This window comes from Molossus molossus, unplaced genomic scaffold, assembly GCF_014108415.1.
Source record: "Molossus molossus isolate mMolMol1 unplaced genomic scaffold, mMolMol1.p scaffold_m16_p_6, whole genome shotgun sequence".
Lineage (NCBI taxonomy): Eukaryota > Metazoa > Chordata > Mammalia > Chiroptera > Molossidae > Molossus > Molossus molossus.
In genome coordinates this window covers 23,065,414-23,088,733 of record NW_023425399.1, presented here as the reverse complement: position 1 = coordinate 23,088,733, position 23,320 = coordinate 23,065,414, and the positions used below count along the sequence as shown (strand labels likewise).

At 45.8% G+C, this 23,320-nt stretch overlaps 1 protein-coding gene across 2 annotated transcripts in view; it reads left to right on the top strand.

Moving 5' to 3' along the window:
• Nucleotides 1-23,320, top strand: part of HCK (HCK proto-oncogene, Src family tyrosine kinase) — a 42,396-nt gene that overhangs the window by 3,648 nt on the left and 15,428 nt on the right. The window contains exons 2-7 of one of the 2 annotated variants that reach the window (XM_036244242.1): nucleotides 13,389-13,506; nucleotides 16,744-16,786; nucleotides 17,137-17,236; nucleotides 18,164-18,262; nucleotides 22,225-22,328; nucleotides 22,990-23,139. In XM_036244242.1, the coding sequence (XP_036100135.1) occupies nucleotides 13,390-13,506; nucleotides 16,744-16,786; nucleotides 17,137-17,236; nucleotides 18,164-18,262; nucleotides 22,225-22,328; nucleotides 22,990-23,139 (613 nt within the window). In that variant the 5' untranslated portion in view covers nucleotide 13,389. The remainder of the gene's footprint in view (nucleotides 1-13,388; nucleotides 13,507-16,743; nucleotides 16,787-17,136; nucleotides 17,237-18,163; nucleotides 18,263-22,224; nucleotides 22,329-22,989; nucleotides 23,140-23,320) is intronic. The other variant, XM_036244243.1, reaches the window with a different exon arrangement.

Below are 23,320 nucleotides of genomic sequence, written 5' to 3'. Positions count from 1 at the left end.
TAAGGGTTCCAATTTCTCCACTTTCTCACCAGCACTCACTATTTTCCTTTTAAAAATACCATCATTGCCCTGGCCGGTTTGGTTCAGCAGTTAGAGCGTCCGCCCACAGACCAGAGAGAGGCCCGGGTTTGGTTCCCACTAAGGGCACGTACCTCGGTTGCAGTTTGTCCCTGGTTGGGGTCATGTGGGTGGCAACCACTCGATATGTCTCTCTCACATCGATGTTTCTCTCTCTCTTCCTCTCCCACCCTCTCTTCCTCCCACCTCCCCCCCCCCACCACTCTATCTGAAGATAAATTTAAAAATGTTCTCGAGTGAGGATAAAAAATAAATAAACAAACCATTATTGCCCTGACCAGTTTGGCTTAGTTGTTAGAGCATTGGCCTGCAGACCAAAGAGTCACGGGTTCGATTCCGGTCAAGGGCACATACCTCAGTTGTGGTTTGGTCCCCAGCCCTGGTTGGGGTCGTGTGTGAGGTGGCCAATCGATGTGTCTCTCTCACATCGATGTTTCTCTCTCTCTCTGTCCCTCCCTCCCCGATGTCTGAAAATAAAAATGGAAAAATTCTCAAAAAGGAAAAAAGAAAGAAAGAAAATACCATTATTGCCCAGCCAGTGTGGCTCAGTGGATTGAGTGTTGTCCCATGGACTGAGAGGTCCCGGTTTGATTCCCAGTCAGGGCATTTGCCCAGGTTGTGGGCCAAATCCCCAGTGGGGGGCATACAGGAGGCAGCCGATTGATATTTCTCTCTCACCTGGATGTTTCTCTCTCTCTCTCTCTCTCTCTCTCTTTTCTCTCTCTCTCTCCTTTTCTCTCTCTCTCTCTAAATCAATAAAAACATTTAAAAAATACCATTATTATAAGCATCCTAATGGGTATGATGAGCATAAATCTTAATCTCACCCCAACCAGTCTGCTTTCTGGGGCTCTTACCCCAGAGATAAAGGAGAATGTTATTTGCATACAGGGGACTGGCCAGGGCTTCACCTTTTTATAAAAATTTTAAAAATTGGTTTTTGGAGAGGGAGGGAAGAAGAGAGAGAGAGAGAAACATCAATTGTCTGCCTCCTGCACACTCTCTACCAGGATCAGCTCAAAACTTGGGTATGTGTTCCCTCTGGGAATCGAACCGGCAATCTTTCAGTGCACAGGATGATGTCCAACCAACTGAAGCACACTGGCCAGGGCCCAGGGCTTGGACTTTAAACTCTTCTAGAAAGTAAGTTCCAGCCACCAGGGCACAGACATGTTATCTCCTGAACCACTTTCTCTTTGACATCTGACACCTGGCACAGAGTAAGGCCTCAAAAATATTGAATGTAGGAATGTTGAACAACTTCTCCCCTCTCTTGCCTGAGATATTTCAGTTGGCTCTACACAGTGATTTTTAAAATTAGTTGCTAACATTTAAGGTTGAGACAGTGCACATAAATTTGGATTTCTGTCTTCTCTTGAAAACTTTGAAGAGTTAGCAGTCCTGGGACTAAGACTTCTGTCTCCCACGCCACCTGCTATTTGCTCATGGCAGCAATGGTGAAGCTGACCAGGGGCTGCCCTGTACACTGCCCCTGAGCTGCCAGTTTGCACCACCCTTGCCAGGACCCCTTTCCTCATGTGGATAGCCCTGTGGGCTCCTACAGCCATTTGAGTGTTCAAGCTCTGCCCTCCAATCACCAAGGCTTCCCTTTTATGTTGTCTCCTGAACCACTTTCTCTTTGACATCTGACACCTGGCACATAGTAAGGCCTCAAAAATATTGAATGTAGGAATGTTGAACAACTTCTCCCCTCTCTTGCCTGAGATATTTCAGCACATGAGCTGATCCTGGTAGAGAGTGTCAGGCCCTAGCCAGTTTGGCTCAGCAGTTAGAGGGTTGACCCTTGGACTGAAGGGTCATGGGTTCTATTCCCAGTCAAGGGCACTTTCGTTGGTTGCAGTTTTGATCCCTGGCACTGGTCAGGGTCATGCAAGAGGCAACCAATTGATATGTCTCTCTCACATCGACGTTTCTCTCTCCCCCCCCACCTTCCACTCTATTTAAAAAATCAATGGGGCTCTGGCCAGTTTGGCTCAGCGGTTAGAGCGTCGGCCTGCAGGCCAGAGAGACCAGAGTTCAGTTCCCACTGAGGGCGTGTGCCTCGGTTGAGGTTTGTCCCCGGCCCTGGTTAGTCCTGTGGGTGGCAGCCACTCGATGTGTCCCTTTCATGTTGATGTTTCTTTCTCTCTCTCTTCCTCTTTCTCCCTCCCACTCTGTCTGAACAAAAAAATGGAAAAATGTCCTCGGGTGAGGATAAAAAAAAAAAAAATCAATGGAAAAATATCCTTAAGTAAGGATTAACCAATGAATGAAAAATAAATAAATAAATAAATAAATAAATAAATAAATAAATAAATAAATAAAATCAATGCCAGGCCCAGAGAGAGTAGGTAACTTTCCCCAAACCACACAGTAGTTAGTGGTACAATCTCTCTTAGCCTTCATCTTTCTCAACAAACTCGCACAACACTTTGATCTTCACCCCATTTCTCCAGTTTTCTTCACCCCAGAACTGGAAATTTCAGTGTATTTTCAGAGGCATGGGTAATGATGCAGAAGAAACCCTTTCTTGAAGGTAAAATGTGCCTTTGTTTTTGGCCTGTGTCCGAGGCCACACATGCTGCACCCTCCGGATGGCATTTGCATCCTTAATTCTGCCCCAAGGCACCAGCAGCTCCCACATGACCCTGAAATCCTTTGGCCCAGGAGACTTAGGTGCAGCCAAGAGAATAGGAGATCTTCCCTCATTACTACCAGAAAAATAATAGACCGAGCACAGAAGCCCTGAGTTCAAGTGCCGATATTGCCTCATACAAGCTGTGATGCACTGGGTGAATGCCTTCCCTCTCTGAGCCTCCATTTTCTCACCTGCCAAATGGGAATAGAAGGGTACACCTCACAATTCATGCAGTACAATTCCTTTGATGTTAATACGCAAAAAACATACTACATATTTTCCGTGGCTATATATGTCTAAGCTTCAGTTTCTCCAGAAGCAGACCCTAGAAAAGACTTCAGATGCATTTACTATTTAATTTGGGAAATGGTCCTAGAAAACCCTGGAAGGGAAGTGGGGAAGCGAGACAGAGAGAGAAGGCAGCCTAGAGAGGTGTGTTATCAAGACAGTCACCATTGTGGGCACCTGGAGCTCAGCTCCACTAGGAGCTCTGGGACACCATGAACACACTCAAGAGGTGAGGCTCCTGTCAGTCACTGGTTGAGAGCTCCTCCTGAGGGTGGGAAGTGATATTTCTCTAGCCACGCTCATGGGCAGAGCAGGTACCAGTGGCCACAGAGAAATCACCTGGGCAAAGAGATGCAGGCACCAGCAGTTGGAAGTCCAGCGAGAGTGGTTTGAAATGGTAAAAGGCAGCCCTGGCTGGTTTTGCTCAGTGGTTAGAGCATCGGCCTGTGGACCAAAGGGTCTCGGGTTCAATTCCTGGTCAAGGGCACATACCTGTGTTGCAAGCTTGATCCCCAGTCCCGGTGGGGGTCATGCAGGAGGCAACAAATTGATGTGTCTCTCTCACATCAATCTTCCTCTCTCCCTCCCTTCATCCCTTCCACTCTATCTAAAAATCAATGGATAAATATCCCTGGGTGAGGATTAACAACAGCAACAAAAAAGAAATGGTAAAGGGCAGAGTGATAGGGCAGGCCACCGACAGCATCTGCTTCAACATACGGGTATGTAAGTGCAGGAGCAGAGGCTACCTGGAGGGCGAGGGGTGGCCATGGAGGTCCTGCACACGGAGGAATCCAAGGGCGCCTTACGTTTATCTACAATGTTCTCATTTTTAACAAGGTTGATGTACTGTCTTACTAAATGATGAAAGTTAATTTGAAAAATAATGCATACCCTACAAACAATGAAAAAACTGAGACTTTATTACTTTTCAACCATTCAAAATTAACTGTAAAAGGATCAGTGCATGTGTTATTGTGGCTTTGAGGTTTCCATTTGTGGAGGACAGATTTGGGGGCAGCTGACCTTGGAGCATGGTGGGAGGTCAGAGTGAAAAGTTGCCCCTGAGGCAAACTGACCACCACATCCTGTCTGAAGGGGACAACCTCCACTCAGACTCAGTCGGGAAAGACTGTTCCTCTCCAAGCAGAGATGAACAAACACAGACAGCTGTTCTCATTTGAAATACACACTCATAACTATTGTTTAGACAGGGAAAACTGGGGCACCCAGGAAACTAAAAGGAGACCTTATTCAATTATTCAAGAATTTATTGAGCACCTACTGTGTCCTAGGAGGACTGTATCCCAGAAGGACTGGGATCTCACATTCTATGGGGAGAAAGATGATAAACCAATCTATAGGTAATATAATAGGTGTGTTAGTTCAGGTCCTTTGAGAGGCAGACTCTCAGATTAAATAGACAAGAAACTTACTAGAGGGGACGCCTGTGGGAGACGCTGGGAGAGGCTAGGAGAGCTGTCAGATGGCAAGGCATATCTACTCCAAATGAAGAAGAAAGGGAAGGAGGGAAGGCAGGAAGAAAAGGTGGAAGTATTTTAGACTGCAGTGCAATTCTAAGGAAAGCTTGAGAAGCCTGCCAAGGAGACTTAGCCAAAGTCTCCCGTAAGGTCCCTCTGGCCTGGGCCTGCCTCAGTATCCCTGCCACACCCAGTCATCGGCTCGGAGCAGCCCATGGCAATGGGGGTGGACATCAAAGCGCAGCAGCTGGGGCCACTGGTTAGTTCTGCAGGTGAGATCTGGGAGGCTCATCCTGTGGTCGCCACATGAGGTGGTGGTTAAAGCCATGAAGGATATAGCTGGCAGGGGGCTAGAAAGTGATGGAAGTTGGGGACAGGTGTTCCTATTTTAGCCAGGGTGATGAAGGAAGGCCTTTCTGAGAAAGTATGATCTGTGAAGAGACCTGGGTGAAGTAAAAAGGCTTTCTGGATGAAGAACACTCTAAAAAGCAGCAAGTGCAACGGCCCTGAGGTGAAAGTGTGGTTGGTGAGTTGAGGAATAGCAAGAGGCTAGTGTGGCTGGAATGGAAAACTCAAGGGAGGGCTGGTAGGAAGCAGGGCTGTGAGGTTGAGTCAGATCGTGGAGCCTCGCCAACCAAAGGGAACTTGGGCTTTTATTCCAAGTGAGATGGGAGCCCCAGGAGGTCTTGAGCAGAGAAGGGGTGCGACCTGGTTTATATTTTAAAGGCGTGCTTGCTTAGCTGTAAAAGGCAGAATGAGAATTTAAACCCAAGTCTTTCTGACTTCAAATCCCATTTTACATTTTCCTCCAAACTTCCCTGCCCCCTGTCTACCTTAGACATAGTATTATTCTCAGGAGGTTCACAACTGCCCTTGAATTATGGAGTTGGCCAAGTGACTTAGAGGTAACATTGGACATGCTAAGAATTTACTACATGTTTGAAACAAGTAGTTGGAACACAGGCATCTCAGAGCTAACCCTGCAGGGGTGTCAACCAAAGGCCCCAAGTTCCTCTTCAGTACTTTGCTCCAACACACAATGAGACAATGCTCAGCATCTTTGCGGCTACTACTCCCACCTGTAAAATGAAGGTCTCTCCAATCCCTTCCTGTTTGCAAAGTCAAAGTTTTGGGCTCTTTGATCAGAAAGAAGCTGGGGTCAAAAAAGGGAAGAGATGAGGAAGGCAGGTGTAACTCCCAAATATCCCTTAGGGACAATAGTCCCTTGAGGGTTTGGGTAGTTTATTCAGAAGATAGTCAGGGAACATGAAGAGAAGGAGCTGGAGGACTCTGCACCCTAGAAATCCTCAGGGAATTGGCTGTTGATGAAGGAAGACTTTCCCCCACCCCCAAGGCTGAGTTGTTCTGAGAAGAGAAAGTTCCTCTAACTGGACAGTCTTGAGCCCTGGGCCCCTGGCGGTCTGCCTTCCTGAGCTTCCTGTTTGGGTTCCTCATCCTGCCTTCCCCTCCTCCCCTTTCCCACAGCCTCTGAAGCTGACACCAGTGGAGGATGAGAGGCAGAGAACTGTGTTCTCATCCTACTTGCCACTGACCACCTGGAAACTCTCTCTGTCATGGGCCTCCATTCCCCATCTGAAAAATGGGTTCATAGTTCTGGTCCTGAAATCAACCAAGTGTGGTAAGGCTTGTAAAAGGCCGAACATAATGCATTCACTCCACGAATGTATATGGAGCGCCTAATACATGCCAGGCACTTTCTAGGCGTGGCTTTAGTGCCATCAGCTTATGTGGCTCATATTCCATACATCCTCACCTGCTCTAATGGGTCTAGTGCCCTCTACTTCTCTCCTATCAAAAATTGCTATCAAGGAAGCCATAAGCCACTTTCATTTGAGTATGAATTGCAATCCCTTGTAAGAATTTCTTCTGCACTAGGCAGGACTCTTTGAGGTTTAAGGGGACAAACAGGTAACTCATACTGACTCGAGCAGAAGGAAAGGGTCATTGTAAAGTCAGTGAGCACATCAGCTGCAAGCAGGGCTGGATCCAAGGGCTTGAGAATCTGTATTTCTCCATTTCTTGGTTCTGCTTTGCAACTACAAGACTATTCCAGCCAAAAGCCAATGTATAACTTTTATTGGCCAGGACTGAGTCATATGCCTATCTCTGCTTCCATTACTGCAATTCTGTTGGGCCAGCCTTGGTCACAAACCCACCCTTACTGCCAGGAGTTGAAGCCAACTCTACCCTAATCCATGAATTGAGAATGAGGGAGAGATGGTTCCCAAAGGAAAATTGAGGAGCTGTTGTCAGAATAAGGGGAAGCATGTTATTCAGGAAAAAACGATAGCCGTCCCCTTCAGAGAACTTATCCCACATCTCACTTCATATTTGGAGAAACTGGAGTCCAGAAAGAGGTTAGGATTTGCCTGAGGTCACACAATGAGCTTGTGGCTGAGGTGGGACCAGAATCCAGGGTTCCTCACCACCCGCCCTCACAGGCCTCTGCTGGAACCTAAAAGCTCTCACAAGACCATCTGCTGCCCACTCCACGGGATGCTCAATCAGGACCCTGCTCTCTGTCCTTGGGCTGAGAGTGCAGGAGGAGTCTCTGAGCCCACGTGGCTGTGGGAAGCAGCAGGGGCAAGCAGGCTGACCTGTCTCATTTCTCTCCATGCAGCACCAGCAGGAGCTGAGGGGGCAAAGAGCGGGTTTCAGGTTACGGGAGTTCGGCAGTGACTTGAGGAAGTGTCTGCCAGAGGTCAGCAGTTCTAAGCTAGATTGGGGCCCGAGGGGGCTACTTCTGCTCTTACAGCCTGCTTGTGAACTGCACTAGTCAAGAACATGGCATGTTCCCAGAGGACATTTTTCCATTTTTGTTCAGATAGAGTGGGAGGGGGGAAGAGAGAGAGAGACAGAGAGAAATATCGAGGTGAAAAGGACACATCGAGTGGCCGCCTCCCACACAACCCCAACTGTGGTGGGGACAAACTGCTGCCGAGGTACGTGCCCTTAGTGGGAACCGAACCCGGGTCTCTCTAGACCGTGGGTTGACGCTCTAACCGCTGAGCCAAACTGGCCAGGGCATGTTTTAAAAAGCTTTTCACATCCCTGGCACACAGGAACTCGGGCCAAGCCTGAGAAGCAAGTGCCTTCTGTTTTGTAGGGAAGAAAATGAGGCTTAGAGCCCTGGACAGTTTGTCTCAGTGGTTAGAGCGTAGGCTTGCGGACCAAAGAGTTTGACTCCGGCCAAGGGCACGTACCTTGGTTGCAGTTTGTCCCCAGCCCTGATCAGGGTCATGCAGGAGGCAACCAGTCGATGACTATCTCACATCAATGTTTCTCTCTCTCTCTTCCTCCCACTCTATCTGAAGATAAATGGAAAAATATCCTTGGGTGAGGATTAAAAAATAAAAATAAGGCTTAGAGAGGGGAAGTGACTTATTCGAGGTTACATAGCCAGTCAATGTCAGGACCAGGATCCAGATACGAGTTCTGACCCCCAAGTTCAGTCCCCATTCCATCACATTGGTGGGTCTCAAATTTTAGTGCATAAGAATCTCCTGAAGAATTGTTAGAAATGCAGATTCTAGGCCCTCATCTCCAGAGATTCTGGTTCATCCCATCCAGTGTGGCCTAGAAATACTCAAGAATCAGTAAGGACTATTTGGGTGCAAGTGGCAGAAATCCAACTCAAACTGGCTTAGGCAAAATTGAAAATGTATTTGCTCATGAACTGGGAAACCCTGAGTTTGAAAAGCTTCAGATATAGCTGGATCCAGGTGTTCAAACATGATCAGGAATCAGGAAACATTGCTCAGTTCTCGGTCCTTTGTGGTGGCTTCCTTCTAAGGCAGCCCCTTCTTTCATAATGTCAGGATGGTTCCCAAGAGCTCCAGTTTTCTACATCTACATCTATCCCAAGAGCTCCAGTTTTCTACATCTACATCTACATCAGCAGCTGTATAGAGAGTGCCTTTCCCCTAATCTTTCTCTGATAGCCTAGCTAGCATCATATACCGGCCAATAATCAAACCAACCACTGTTGGTTGTCAGGGGGACATGGAATTCTCTGATTGGCCAGGCCTGTGTCAAGTTGTCAATGCCCCAAATTTGAGGATGGAGTTAACCCCTGACCCCCTACACGCCGAGTGGGAGAGGGGTGGTTTTCCAAGGAAAATCCAGGCGTGGTTATCAGAAGAGGGATGAATGCGGAGGAAGCAAGTGCAAAAGATGTTCCAGATGTTCCCTTTGCAAGTGCTTCCCAGCTAGATTGAGCGCACAAGTCACCTGGGCCTCATTAAAACACACATTCTGATCTGGGAGGTGGGGCCTGAGAGTCTGCATTTCTAAATGCTGCTGGTCCTCACACTGAGATTTTTTTTTTTTAATCCTCACCTAAGGATACTTTTCCATTTATCTTCAGATAGAGTGGGAGGGAGGGATGGAGGGAGGGAGGAAGAGAGATAGAGAGAGACACATTGACTAGCTGCCACCCGCATTACCCCAACTGAGGCCAGGAACAACCGCAACTGAGGTACGTGCCCTTGGCTGTAATCGAACCAGGGACTCTTTGGTCTGTGGGCCAATGCTCTAACTGCTGAGCCAAACCAGCCAGGACCACACTGGGATTTTATTGTGACAATGTACAAGTTCCCTTTTTACCTAGGCTACTAGGAAGCTCAGTGATAAATTTAGCACTTGGTGGCAGTAGTGGTCACACCCTAGGCTTCTGTAATCTTTCTAAATGGAGTAGCATAACCTTTTATGAGTCTTGAAGTGTTCTGTATATGGTTTAATATTATACATTCCCTCAAATACTTTTTGGAAGTCAATGCTTCCTTGGAACATACTTTTTTTTTTTTAATCCTCACGCAAGGACATGCTTAAAGAGAGAGGGAGAAAGAAAGAAAAAAAAATTGATGTGAGAGAAGAACATTAATTAGGTTGCCTTCTGTAAATGCTCCAACCAGGATTGAACCTGAAACTCAGGTATGTGCCCTAACTGGGAATTGAACCGGCAAACTTTTGGAGCACAGGACGATGCTTAACCAACTGAGCCACACCGGCCAGACTTTGGAACATTCTTGACTTTCCTCAAATCTTTATTGAAATCCTCCACGGTCTTTAAAACCCAACTCATTGTTATCCTGCTGCTCAATTATTATAAACAGGTTACTTTTTCTATATCCACTAACATACATGTTAGTGGCAGAACCTGGACATAAATGCATTTTACAAAATGGCTTGATATTATATATGTTTTGCAGATTTATTTTTTCGCTCAATAAGTATCTTAGCAATTTTTGTATGGCTCCGGTGGTCTGTGCCAATCCCTACCAGCTTCTTTGCACGTGGCTTTGGAATGTAATTCTCTATGTCCAGTCTTTCCTTCTCAACTGGGTCCCTGGATCAGGACCCACATCCTGACATCTTTCTGTTGGACTGACTACATAAATCACGGGCTCTGGGCAGGCATTTACTCACTAATCATGCACTATGCTCCTACCCTGTGCCAGGGAGGCACTGACCTAAACATTGAGGGACACAGACATGAGCAAGATGGTGTGTGCTGTGTGCAAGGATGGAAACATGCTGCATTAGCACCTGAAACATGTCGAGTCTTCACTGACTTGTGCTGTACGTGTGAAATACACACTGGGATGAGAAAAACATGAAAAAAAAAAGAATATGAAGTAATCAACTGATAATTTTTATATTGATTAGCTGTTAATAAGAATTTTGACATATTTGAAAAAATAAATATATCTGAAAATTAATCCACTTGTTTCTTTTTACTTTGAAAAATGTGGCTGCAGAAAAATTTTTTCACATCACATTTCTAGGTCTAGTGGTCAGGAAAATGAGCGTTTCTGAGGCTACGCCACACTGGGCAGTGAATAGTTTAGGGGGATAATCACATTTTATGCAAATTGGACTCCTGCTGGTATGTCACTTTTTGGTTGTTGTCGTTAATCTTCACCCGAGGATATGAGGATATTTTTCCATTAATTTTTAGAAAGAGTGGAAGGAAGGGAGGGAGGGAGGGAAGGAGGGAAAGAGAGAGAGAGAGAGAGAGAGAGAGAGAGAGAGAGACATCGATATGAGACTTTTTAAAAATCGTAATATTGTGCAAATATTGAATTAATGGGAATTCTTATTTAAAAATCTTTATTGTTGAAAGAATTACAGATGCACCCCCACTGTAATGGGAATTCTTTATTTTAAAAAGTTAACTCCTTAAGTGTTGCAGTATCTCTAAGCTTATGGGCCAAAGAAACTGCAATCTGGTCTTACTTTTGCTCCAGGGCAGGACCACGATGCTAGGAAACAGAGACGGTTATGGCTAACATTTCTGAGCACCTACTGTGTGCCAGACACCTTTACACTTATGACTCACTCTGTGCTTACCAGCATCCTTTGAGGTAAAACCCCATCATCCTTTCTCAGAGATGGCCTTGGATCATGCATGAACACAGGGCCTTCAGAAAGCCATCCCTCAGGACCCTGTGGCCATCTTGAATATGTAAATTGTGATGTAAATAATACTTAATAGGTGCTCAGAGAGGTGGAGAGAGCTGCCCTATATCACACAGCAGTGCTCTTCACAGAACACCCTCTTGTTAATCAAAATATATAAAATGTAATGCCATATAAAACCATACAATATGCTGTTTTATTTCCCCAAACTGTGATATTTATCACAAACCAAAGAGGTATTGGTTTGATTTCTGTTTTCAAAGAATATGAGCACATTATAAAGCAGTGATTAATTGTGATAACTTCTCAAGTTAATGATCCAACACTCCAGGAGTCTGAATTCCTTATTTTATTCACAAAAGGCAACTGAAGCACAAACCGCTGAAATCCTGAGGTGGTTAATTGTTCCCAGTTCCCACCAAGGCAGACGAAAACACCCTTGTAAATAAAAAGAATTTTTTTTCAAGTAACTCCCCTAAGCCTAAGAATTTAGATTTTTTTTTCTTAAACCACTAACACATGTTTATTTTAACAAGTATAACTGAGTTCTAACTGTTTTAGGAGAAAGTTTCAGTTGTGCAAAGATGAGGAAAACAATGACTTCCTTATGTGGCTGCTCACAGCCTGTCTCCTCAGCAAACACATGTGTGCATTTAGAGAAAAGAAATGAAACATTTCTTTTAAAATGTAAACATTTTACAATGAAACTTGACTCTGATCAGGTAAATGTGTTTTCTTTAAGTGTCTTTAAATTAATTAATTAATCCATCAGCACAGTCTGCCAGCTCTCCAAAGTGCCCTGAATCTGTCTGCTTCTTTTAAAAAAAAAAAAAAAAAAATTTTTCTTTATTGATTTTAGAGAGAGAGGAAGGCAGAGAGAGAGAGAGAGAGAAGTATCAATGAGAGAGAACATTGATTGGCCGCTTCCTGCATGCCCCCCACAACCTGGGGATGTGCCTTGACCGGAAATTGAATTGGTGACTTCTTGGTATGTGGGTCGATGCTCAACCACTGAGCCATACCGGCCAGGCCTGTCTGCTTCTTATCTCCTCAATAGCCACCATCCTGGGCCAGGCCACCATGATCTCACGCCTGAATAACTGCAGTGGACAGGATTCCCTGCCCTGCTCCCTACAGTCCATCCTCAACCCAGAAGCCAGTGGGATAATTTAAATTGAACCCCATCATTTTCTTGCCTAAAACTTTCCATGGTTTCCCATCACCCTTAGAATCCAATCCAACTTCCTCACTGGCTGTACAAGATGTGGTACTTCACCACATCCTGTCCTCTCCCCTGCCTGTGGTCTCCAGCCACACTGGCCACCTTTCAGTGCTTCATTCTCTCCAAGCACATTCCAGCCTCAGGACCTTTGCACTTGCTGTACCCTCTGCCTGGAACACTGTTTCCTCAGTGTTACATGACTAGCTCCTTTGTGTCATTCAGGCTCCAGGTCCAGTATCACCTCCTCAGAGAGGCCTTCCCCAACCACCCTATCTAAAGAGGCTCCACAGAGCTGTTCCCTATCATATCCTCTTTTATTATCCTCTCACTTTTCAGTAACTAAATCTATCTTGTTATTTGTTTGCCTGTTTATTGCCTGTGTGTCCCATTCATTTCCAGTGTGAGCTCCATAAGGGCATGAATTTGCTTGTCTTATTCATAGTTTAGAAAAGTGCTCAATAAGTGTTCGCTGAGTAAATGAATGAATGAATGATCAAATAAATCAGTGAGACTAAAGGAGAGAGAGGGAGAGGAAGCTGTTATAAAGCAATTATAAAATGATAGGAGGAACATGATGCCTTGACGATAATTTAGCTTGATTTTTTGAGCCACATTATGTGACCTTGTCTTTGTCATTTAATATAAAATGGTAATTTATTAGATAATAATAGTATAGTTTCACTTTACTGTTTACTCTGAGCCTGATGCTGTGCTGCGTATCTGCCCGCCCACATGCTTTCTCTCATCCTTCCAGCACCCTGAGAGTAGGTTGCGTTATCGCCCCTCTTTTGCTGATGAGGAACTGAGACTGGGGAGCAGGGCGAGTGATGAGTGAGGTGTGGGTAGGGTGGAGCATCCAAGTGTCATCAGTCTTTCTGAGCCCACCAGCTGTGCCCATCAACACCTGCTCTGCTCCCCTGCTCCAGTCATTGAACTTCAATGATCTCATGATTCTTTCTCTGAATAAATTCTCCTCAGCAAAAGTCCTTGGTAGCATAACTATAAAATGTGTCAGTTCTGTGCGGGTGCATGGTTGGCATAGATGTGGGGAAGCCCAGAGATGGCAAGGGCAGAGTGAGCTCTGCGTGGCAAGGGTGGGGTAGCGGGCTGACAGGGGAGGTAAGATGGGGAAGGAGAGGAGAAGCCAGCCTGGGGGCAGGGTACCTTGAACCTAGCACCAAAGACTCCCCTGCATGGGCCTCAGTGCCAGCAGGGCTCACCTCCCTTCTCTCTGCCGCAGGATGGGGTGCGTGAAGTCCAAGTTCCTCCGAGACAGAGGCAAGAACTCAAAAGCTGAGCCCAATGCCAACCCACACAGCCCCGTGTACGTGCCGGATCCCACATCCTCGGGCAAGCGGGTGAGTGGGGAAAGAAGGAGGGAGTCAGAGCCGGGGTGCAGTTGAGGCTGCTCCATGCTGTCCCAAATTGACCTAAGAGCCTCCTGCCTCCCCAAGGGTAAGCAGGCATGTTTAGTGCAATGGAGCAGCATCCTAACTCTTCAGCAGACGTCTGCACTGAGCTCCCAGGACAAGGACGTCACTCCTCCTTGTCCTGCCACTAGGCCTTGGCTTGTCAGCCTGGGCTCCAGTGACCAGGTCCCAGTGAGCGTGGCAGGCCTCAAGCCTGGGAAGTAGCAGAAGCAGTGCTGAGCATAATGGGTGACCAGACAAGTACCAACAGCGGTTGAAGTAATGACAGTAATGATGATACATACTATCAGGGTCATAGCAATAACTGTAACAACAATTGTAGTAATAACAGCAACAACAACACCAGTGGGAGTATAGCAGCAATAAGAGAAATGCAATGCTGGTAGAGGTATTTACTTACGTTTATCCAGAGCCTGCGATGAACCAAGTACTATCCTAGGCACTTTACAGTTATTAACACCTTTAATCCCCACAATAATCTGATTGTGGGTCACAATTTTTTTTTTGTTTTTTTTTGTTATCCTCACCCGAGGATATTTTTCCATTTTTTGTACAGATAGAGTGGGAGGGAGAGAGAGGAAGGGAGAGAGAGAGAGAGAGAAACATCGATGTGAAGGGACACACCGAGTGGCTGCCACCCGCACGACCAACCAGGACCGGGGACAAACTGCAACCGAAGTACGTGCCCTTAGCGGCAACCGAACCCGGGTCTCTCCGGACCGCAGGCCGACGCTCTAACCGCTGAGCCAAACTGGCCAGGGAGTGGGTCACAATTTTTATGACATCCATTTTACATATGAGCCACAGATTAAATAAATTGTCAAAGGCCACATGGTTGGTGTGGGGCAGAGCCAGGATTCAAAGTTGGGCCATGCAGGTTCCAAAGTACCAATGACAGGAGCAAGAGCGACAGAGGCAGAGGCTGAGGGCCAATGACTGGGGCAGCAGTAACGGTGGGAACTGTGGGAATATGGTGGCAGAAGCAGTCATGGTAACAGCACCACTAGTAATGGTGGTCGTGACAGTGATAGTCAGAGAGCAGTAATAGCAGTGATCGTGGTGCTAACAACAGCAGTACTGCCCATGGTGATGGCAGTCCTGGTAGCAGCAGCAAGCGCTGTGACCATCGATACCTACTGTGTTCCAGGCATTAGAATGAGAGGTTTCCACATCATTAATCTTCACCGAAGCTGTGAGGAAGGAGTTCTGTCGCTTTACAGTCAGGGGGACCAAGGCTTTCAGTGGTGAAATGGCTCCCAGGGGTCACACAGCTGGGCTTTCTCCCTCTCCGGAGTCCATCTCCTTATCTGAGACTGTCCAAAAAAGCACAGCCTGTCCTTGCTGCCTCCAGAGGCAGATGTGTTCTCCTTTTCCTGGCGCCCCTTATAAAGTTCTTCCTTGTATTGAAGGACAGTCTGTTACCCCATAACTCCTACTCCTTGTTCCCAAACCTACCCCTTAGCCCGCTCCAAACACATCCACTCCCTTTGCCCCATGACAGCCTGTAGAGGTTGAAGGCAAAGATCTTATCCTAACCCACTAATTTCTTCCAAATCTTTTTGCTCATAACATGGGTTCCTGAACTCTCTCCACCCTGCATGCCCTTCTCCAGGCATGATGTCTAGAACAGGGCTCATTCTGGAATAGTCACCTCCCTCCATCTGACACTTGACCTCTTTTTTTTTTTTTTTTTTTTTTATTCTCACCTGAGGACATTTTTCCATATTTTGTTCAGATAGAGTGGGAGGGGGAGAGAGAGAGAGAAACATCGACGTGAAAGGGACACATCGAGTGGTTGCCACCCACACAACCCAACCTGGGCTGGGGACAAACTGCAACCGAGGTACATGCCCTTAGCGGGAACCGAACCCGGGTCTCTCTGGACCGCAGGCCGACGCTATAATCGCTGAGCCAAACTGGTCAGGGCTTGACCTCTTTTAATACAGCCTGAGATTACAAGAGTTTCTCACACTGGTGATGTCCTGAGCTGATATCCTAAACCCTCGGTCACTCCTGGTCTGCCTCTCTCCCAACCTGCCTGACCCTGGGCCCTTTCTGTGGCTAAGGAGCCAGGTTCTCAGGTTCTCTGAGGCCCTCTAGCTTGTCACCAGTGGGAAGTAGAGGGTTTTCTCCCACCAGTTTCTGGTTGTCCTCTCTGAGCATCAGATTTAAGGGTTTCTATATTCAGCCATTCACTGTTTCCTTCCTGCAGGACACTGGTTCAGTGGTAAGTTAGTAAGTGTTCCTCAGAGAAACGGTTCCCAGGACAAACCCGTTTGTGAAAACAGGCTCCTTCCCTAGAGAACTCCTCAAGGCCTTTGTGAATCTTTGCAACGGGCTTGTGACTCCCCCAGAAAAGAATGTACTTCTCAGTGTTTCCCAAACCCGTTTCTTTAAATTACTGTATATTTAAGTGTGTGACACACGAATATATTCGCCATGAAAAGAAAAGTCACAAATCACAGTAAATGCTACAGTTTCTTCTGACCAGTGACCCCTCCCCAGAGGTCTCACCCCTGTCCCCAGAGGCATCAACGGTTGTCAGTTTGGTGAGGATTCTTGCAAATCTTTGCCGTGAATATACACTCACACATGCATAGTATGTGTCCACAGAAAGTATTTAGGATGTGTATATGCATTTTGTGTAAATTATCATATTCTGAAGAACGAGCTTTGTTCACTCAACAATGTGTCTTTGAGGTTTGTGTCAAGAATGAAGCTCAACCTCCCTCTTATAAGGGCTGCTTGTGCCACAGTGTAGGCACCAACTCCCCTTGAGATAGACACTTAGGATCTTTCACATACATCATGGAGCCTTTACGCATAGAACATGTTGGTGGACCCAGGGTTTCTTCAAACATACCTTGGAAAACATGGATCTGGACCAACCCTTTCACTGTATGTCAAGGGGAAGAGACAAGCCAGTGTCCCCCAGTATGTCCAAAACCAAGGGCAGAGCCCACAACCCAGAGACCTGGATCCTTGTTGTGGCTATATCCCTAATGTGCTGTGTGACCTTAGGCGCCTCCCCTGCCCTCTCTGGGCCTCTTCCCATGATTCACAGTGCTGGGATAGGAGGCCTTTGGGTATACTTTTTGACACAGGCCTTCTATGGCTCGCCACACACTATTGGATTCACCCCCTTCTTCTGTTTCTTCCCTGCAGCGACCTGACACCAGCAATGGCAACCCCCCAGGGTCCATGGAGGGTAAGTATCTGGCAAACCCTTGTAATGGAGTATTGTGTTATATAAAGGACTAGGTTAGGTTCTCAGTCAGAGCTTGAGGCAAAAGTCCCAAACAGTCAAAACCACCCTTAAAAATCCCCTAAATTGCCCCAAAGTACTTCATATGGGCTATTTTGTTCCTATCACACTGTTTAATAACATGAACAAAACACAGTTAGCTTTAAACTGTAGAATCGCAGCCAGCATGGCAAGATGCTTATTTATAAGACACATCAGTGGGTCCAGGGCTGAGTGCCAGGTGTTGGGATGGGACATACCCAGGCTATGGGGTACTCAGATAAAGCCTCACTATCCCATGTCTCATGTCCCAGCAGGTTCTGAGGACATCGTGATTGCCCTGTATGATTACGAGGCCATTCACCGTGAAGACCTAAGTTTCCAGAAGGGAGACCGGATGGTGGTCCTGGAGGAGTGAGTCCTCATTCCCCTCCCCCAAGATATAACTAACTCTAATACTCAGTTATATGCTCTTTTGTGCTTCAATAAAGAACCTGGTAGGCAACCTTATATTAAGGTGTAAATGACTGATGAGAACCTGATCATAATGGAGGAGGAAGAGTTGGCTGTTAACCTGGCTAAAAGCCATAACAAATGGGCGTGTGTACTTACTAATGATGCACATCCTGGTGTGGATGAACAGCTCAAAGCACTTTCCCAGGAAAGCCTTCCTCTGGCTCCTGTCAAGCTGCAGGATTACCTGTGGACCAGACCCTTTGCATTCAGAAATCCTTGGATCTCTGAGTTTGCTACTGCCAATCTCCTCCAGTCTTGACCATCAGTGGGTGTCGTGTCTAGTATATGTGGGGGGTCAAAAAATGGCAGTGGTTATGCTTGGTCAAACTCCTTAGCCCACTCCCTCTGGCTCTTGGCCCTAGCTGAACCCCTAGAACAGTGGGTTGTGACCCCTTTGGGGGTCGAACGACCCTTTCACAGGGGTCACCTAAGACATAACAGTAGCAAAATTACAGTTATGAAGTAGCAACAAAAGTAATTTTATGGTTGGGGGTCACCACAACATGAGAAACTGTATTAAAGGGGTGCAGCATTAGGAAGGGTGAGAACCACTGCCCTAGAGTCCGCCATGGACACAGGGCCCCACCTTGGGCTTGGCTAGGAAGGCCAAGGCTGCAAGCCCAGGGGAAAAGAGCAGGGCCAAAGACCTAGGGCTGAGGGCTGTGAATGCAGGCACAGGCCCTCAGATGCACAATGGGACTGTTGTAAATACTCCTACCCTAATCATGGGGTGTGTGCAGGGGGTATTCTAGGCCAAGGCTGAGGAGCCCAAGAGGACCAGGGGGAGTCCTTCTGTCCCCTGACCCTTTGCTCCCTGTCCCTTAGGTCTGGGGAGTGGTGGAAAGCTCGGTCCCTGGCCACTCAGAAAGAGGGCTACATCCCAAGCAACTACGTCGCCCGCGTTGACTCTCTGGAGACAGAGGAGTAAGTATTCCATTTTCCTGCCCTCCAGAAGGAAACATGAGCAAAGCCAGCCTTGTGCCTGCCTCAGGGCCTTTGCATTCCCTATCCCCCCTACCTGGAGCACTCTTTCTAGGGTTATTTGCCTGGCTGGCTCCTTCTCATCCTTCAGGTCTCAGAGAGGCCTTCCCTGACCACCCTGTCTAAAGTAGGTCCCCTTTGTTACACTCTTATTCCTTTTTGAATACTTCTCACTAGCATTTCTTCCTTGTGCAAGATTTGTGGGATAACTTCCTAGGGGTAGATCTGTCAGGGAGACAGTTCTAACTGTGTACCCTGTAACATTGTTAGACTATTTTCCCATGGCATGAATCATTTTACAAAATGAAATCATCAGAAAAGAGGAAGTAAAACTGTCATTCACAGATGGCATGATATTGTACAAAGAAAACCCCAAAGACTCCATCAAAAATCTACTAGATTTAATAAATGAATTTGGCAAAGTAGCAGGATACAAAATTAACATCCAGAAATCGATGGCATTCTTATACACCAATAATAAAAACTCAGAAAGGGAAACTAATATATATATATATATATATATATATATATATATATCCCATTTACCATTGCAACAACAAAAAATAAAATACCTAAGAATAAGCGTAACCAATGAGGTAAAAGACCTGTTCTCAGAAAACTACAGGACATTGAATAAAGAAATAGAGGAAGATATAAAAAGTGTAAACATATACCATGTTCATGGATTGGAAAAATCAACATCATTAAAATGTCCATACTACCCAAAGCAATCTACAGATTCAATGCAATCCCTATTGAAGTACCAAGGGGCATATCTCACAGATCTAGAACAAATATTCCAAAAGTTTATATGGAACCATAAAAGACCCTAAATAGCCACAGCAATCTTGAAAAAGAAGAACAAAGTGGGAAGGATTACAATACCAGATATCAAGCTATACTACAAAGCCATCATAATCAGAACAGCCTAGTACTGGCATAAGAACAGGCATACAGATCAATGGAACAGAACAGAGAACCCAGATATCGACCCAAGACAGTATGCATTATTAATATTTGACAAAAGAGGCAAGAGCATACAACGGAGAAAAGACAGTATCTTCAGTAAATGATGTTGGGAAAATTAGACAGCTAAATGCAAAAAAAAAAAAAAAAAAATGAATCTAGACCACCAACTTACACCATACACAAGAATAAACTCAAAATTGATAAAAGACTTAAATGTAACCCATGAAACCATAAAAATCCTAGAAGAAAATGTAGGCAGAAAAATATCAGGCATCATATGTGGTGGAATTTTCACTGATACATCATTGCCTAGGGCAAGAGAAACAAAGGAAAAAATAATAAATGGGACTACATCAAATTAAAAAGCTTCTGCACAGCAAAAGAAACCAGTATCAAAATGAAAAGGGAACCCATTCTCTTGGAGAACATATTTGCCAACGATACACTAAATAAGGGCTTAATATCCAAAATATATTCATACAATTCAACAAAAGAAAAACAACAACCCACTTAGAAATGGGCAGAAGACCTGAATAGACACTTCTCCAAAAAGGACATACAAATGGCCAAGAGACATATAAATAAATACTCAACATCTCTAATAATCAAAGAGATGCAAATTAAAACTATGAGATATCACCTCACACCTGTCATAATGGCATCAACAAATCATCAAACAACAAGTGCTGGTGAGGGTGTGGAGGAAAGGGGACTCTAGTGCACTGCTGGTGGGAATACAGTCTGGTATAGCCACTATGGAAAACAATATGGTGTTTCCTCAAAAAATTAAAAATAGAACTACCATTTGACCCAGTGATCCCACTTTTTGGAATATAAGCCTGAAACACCAATAAGGAAGAATATATGCACCCCTATGTTCATAGCAGCAATATTTACAGTAGATAAGATCTAGAAACAACCAAAGTGCCCATCAGTAGATGAGTAGATAAAAAAGCTGTGGTACATTTACACAATGGAATACTATGCAGCTGTAAGAAAGAGAAATCTCTTACTCTTTGAGACAACATGGATGTTCTGGGGAGTATTATGCTAAGTGAAATAAGTCAGAGAAAGACAAGTACCACATGATTTCACTTATTTGTGGAACATAATGAACAAAATAAGCTGTCGACCAAAATAGATCCAGAGACATGGAAGTAGGGAACAGACTAACAAACCTCAGAAGGATGGGGGTGGGAGGGATGGGAAGAGATAAACTAAAGAACTTAAATGCATATATGCCCAACTAATGGACATGGACAGTAGGCTGGGAAAGACAGGAGGGAGGGTAGGAGCAGGAAGGAGGGGGCCAGTGGGGATAAAAGGGGGACATCTGTAATACCTTCAACAATTAAAAACAAGAGAGAGAGAGCAAAAAAAAAAAAAAAAAAAAAACCACACAACTCTGGTTGGTTTGGCTCAGCAGATAGAGTGTTGGCCTGCGGTCCAGAGAGCCCTGGGTTCGGTTCCCGCCAAGGGTACGTACCTCGGTTGCAGTTTGTCCCCGGCCCCGGTTGGGTCGTGTGGGTGGCAGCCACTCGATGTGTCCCTTTCATGTCAATGTTTTTCTCTCTCCCTCTTCTTCTCTTTCCCTCCCACCTATCTGAACAAAAAATGAAAAATTGTCCTCGAATGAGGATAAAAAAATAAAATTAAAAAAAACTCACAAAATGAAATCAAAGAAGACAGTGGGTTGGGGGAAGGGCAGGCAGTGTAGCACGGTGGTTTGGAGCTTGGGTCTAGAGTTAGACTGCCTGGATTTGAAGCCTGGCCCCACCAATTCCCAGCTGTATGATGCCAGGCAAGTTACTTGCTTTCTCTGTTCCTCAGTTTTCTCATCTATAAAATGGGGATAATAAGGGCAACAATTCCACAGAGTTGTGGGGTGGATGAATGTTAGCTTTCTTTCTCTGTAGTTTATACAGAGGATACAGAGGCCCAGAGAGGAAAAGCAACTTGCTCAAAGTCACAAAGCAGGTTTATAGCAGGTCAAAGCCTGCTGACCTCTGGTCTGGGGCTTTTTCCATCACGGCACATGAATCAGTGCTCACCCTGCTGAGGGTGAGAATGGATTTGGCTGCTGCTGCTTGAACTTTCCCACCTAGTATACTAAGTATTCTGGGAGAATGAACAAAAGATCCAAGGATATAGTCCCAAGTATAAAATTATTTGAAATCTCGCATATTTGCTTAGAAACTCATACCAATTTTATATTTGACTTTGTATTACACAAAGGAAGATAAACTGTGAAGGTGACAAAGCTCAGACCCTCACTCACATGGGCCTTCAAGGCCCTGAGAAGAATGTCATGTGTTCTTGTGAAATTTGCAAAAGTAAGATTTTGACCACAGTTAGTTAAGACTACTGTGTCTTCACATTCAGTCTTTCTGTCCATCTCCTTACCCCTTTCATTGGGTAGTGTTGGAATGACCCCTGAACATTTTGTATTTGTACTGCTGTGTTATTTTTCTTAAAGAACAACTCCCCAACATCTCAGCAACCTGGATTCAACCTTGGTGAAATATCTATTTAATTTTTATTTTTAATTAAAAAAATGTTTTTTCTTTGATTTGAGAAAGAGAGGAAGAAAGAAGGAGAGAGAAATAGAAACATCAATGAGAGAGAGCTTCGATTGGCAGCCTCCTGCATGCTCCCCACTGGGGATTGGGCCCACAACCTGGGCATGTGTCCTGACCAGGAATCGAACTGGCGGCACCCCTTCTGGTGTATGGGTCAATGCTCAACCACTGAGTCACCCCAGCCGGGCTAAAATAACTGTTTTAATATCAAAAGAATCATTGTATTTCCCAAAAGAATCTTTGAGGAAAATCGATGCTGCACGAAGCCAGGCCCTTGGTATCCCAGTGCCCCTTGTCAGTGGGACAGGACTTGCCGCCTGTGGTTCACACGCTGTCTCCCCCGCCCCTTTCCACCAGGTGGTTCTTCAAAGGCATCAGTCGGAAGGATGCAGAGCGCCAACTCCTGGCCCCTGGCAACGTGTTGGGCTCCTTCATGATCCGGGACAGCGAGACCACCAAAGGTGACCCAGTCTTCCCCACACTACCTATCTAGATTAGCAGTTCTCAACCTGTGGGTCGCGACCCCTTTGGGGGTCAAACGACCCTTTCACAGGGGTCACCTAAGATCATCAGAAAACACATATTTCCGATGGTCTTAGGAAATGAGACACCACTCCTCTATCCGTCTCCAGGCGGGTCTGCCCACATGCAGATACACCCACATACAACATGAAGAACTATATTAAAGGGTCACGGCATTAGGAAGGTTGAGAACCACTGATCTAGATAGACAGACAGATGGATAGATACATGATGATGATGATGATGACAGACAACATTTACTGAGAGTTTACATCCTGACTACTTTACAAGCATTACTTCTTTCAATTATCAGGCAATGGGATGAGATAGGGAGGTCTCATGACCAATCCCATTTTACAGATGAGGAAACTGAGGCACGGAGAAGTGATACACTCACTTGTCCAAGGTTTCACAGCTGGATGGAGGAGCCTGGACAAGAACCCAGGCAGCCTGACTCCACAACCTACTCTTACCCTTGTGCTCAACTGCCCAGGTGCCAGGATGGTGCCAGCAGTGGCCTTACAGGGGTGTCAGGGTACTGACATGAAGTGACAAGCCTCCGAGGTTCCACTCTGAGCAGTTTCTCTCTGGCCAATGTAGGGAGCTACTCTTTGTCTGTGCGGGACTACGACCCCCAGCACAGGGATGCAGTGAAACATTATAAGATCCGGACCCTGGACAACGGGGGCTTCTACATCTCCCCACGAAGCACCTTCAGCACCCTGCAGGAGCTGGTGGCCCACTACAAGAGTAAGTCCTGCCCAGGGCCACATCCCAACTAGGGTGGACCTGTCTCCTGGGAATCCTAGTCACAGTGCACTGTGCCTCTGAGGCCTGCTGAGCTCTTTCTGACCCTCCCTAGACAAATAGTTGCTTTGGATTCTCCTAAAATCTTAGGCCTATTGAGAAGGAGGGCAGAGGTAGCATGTCA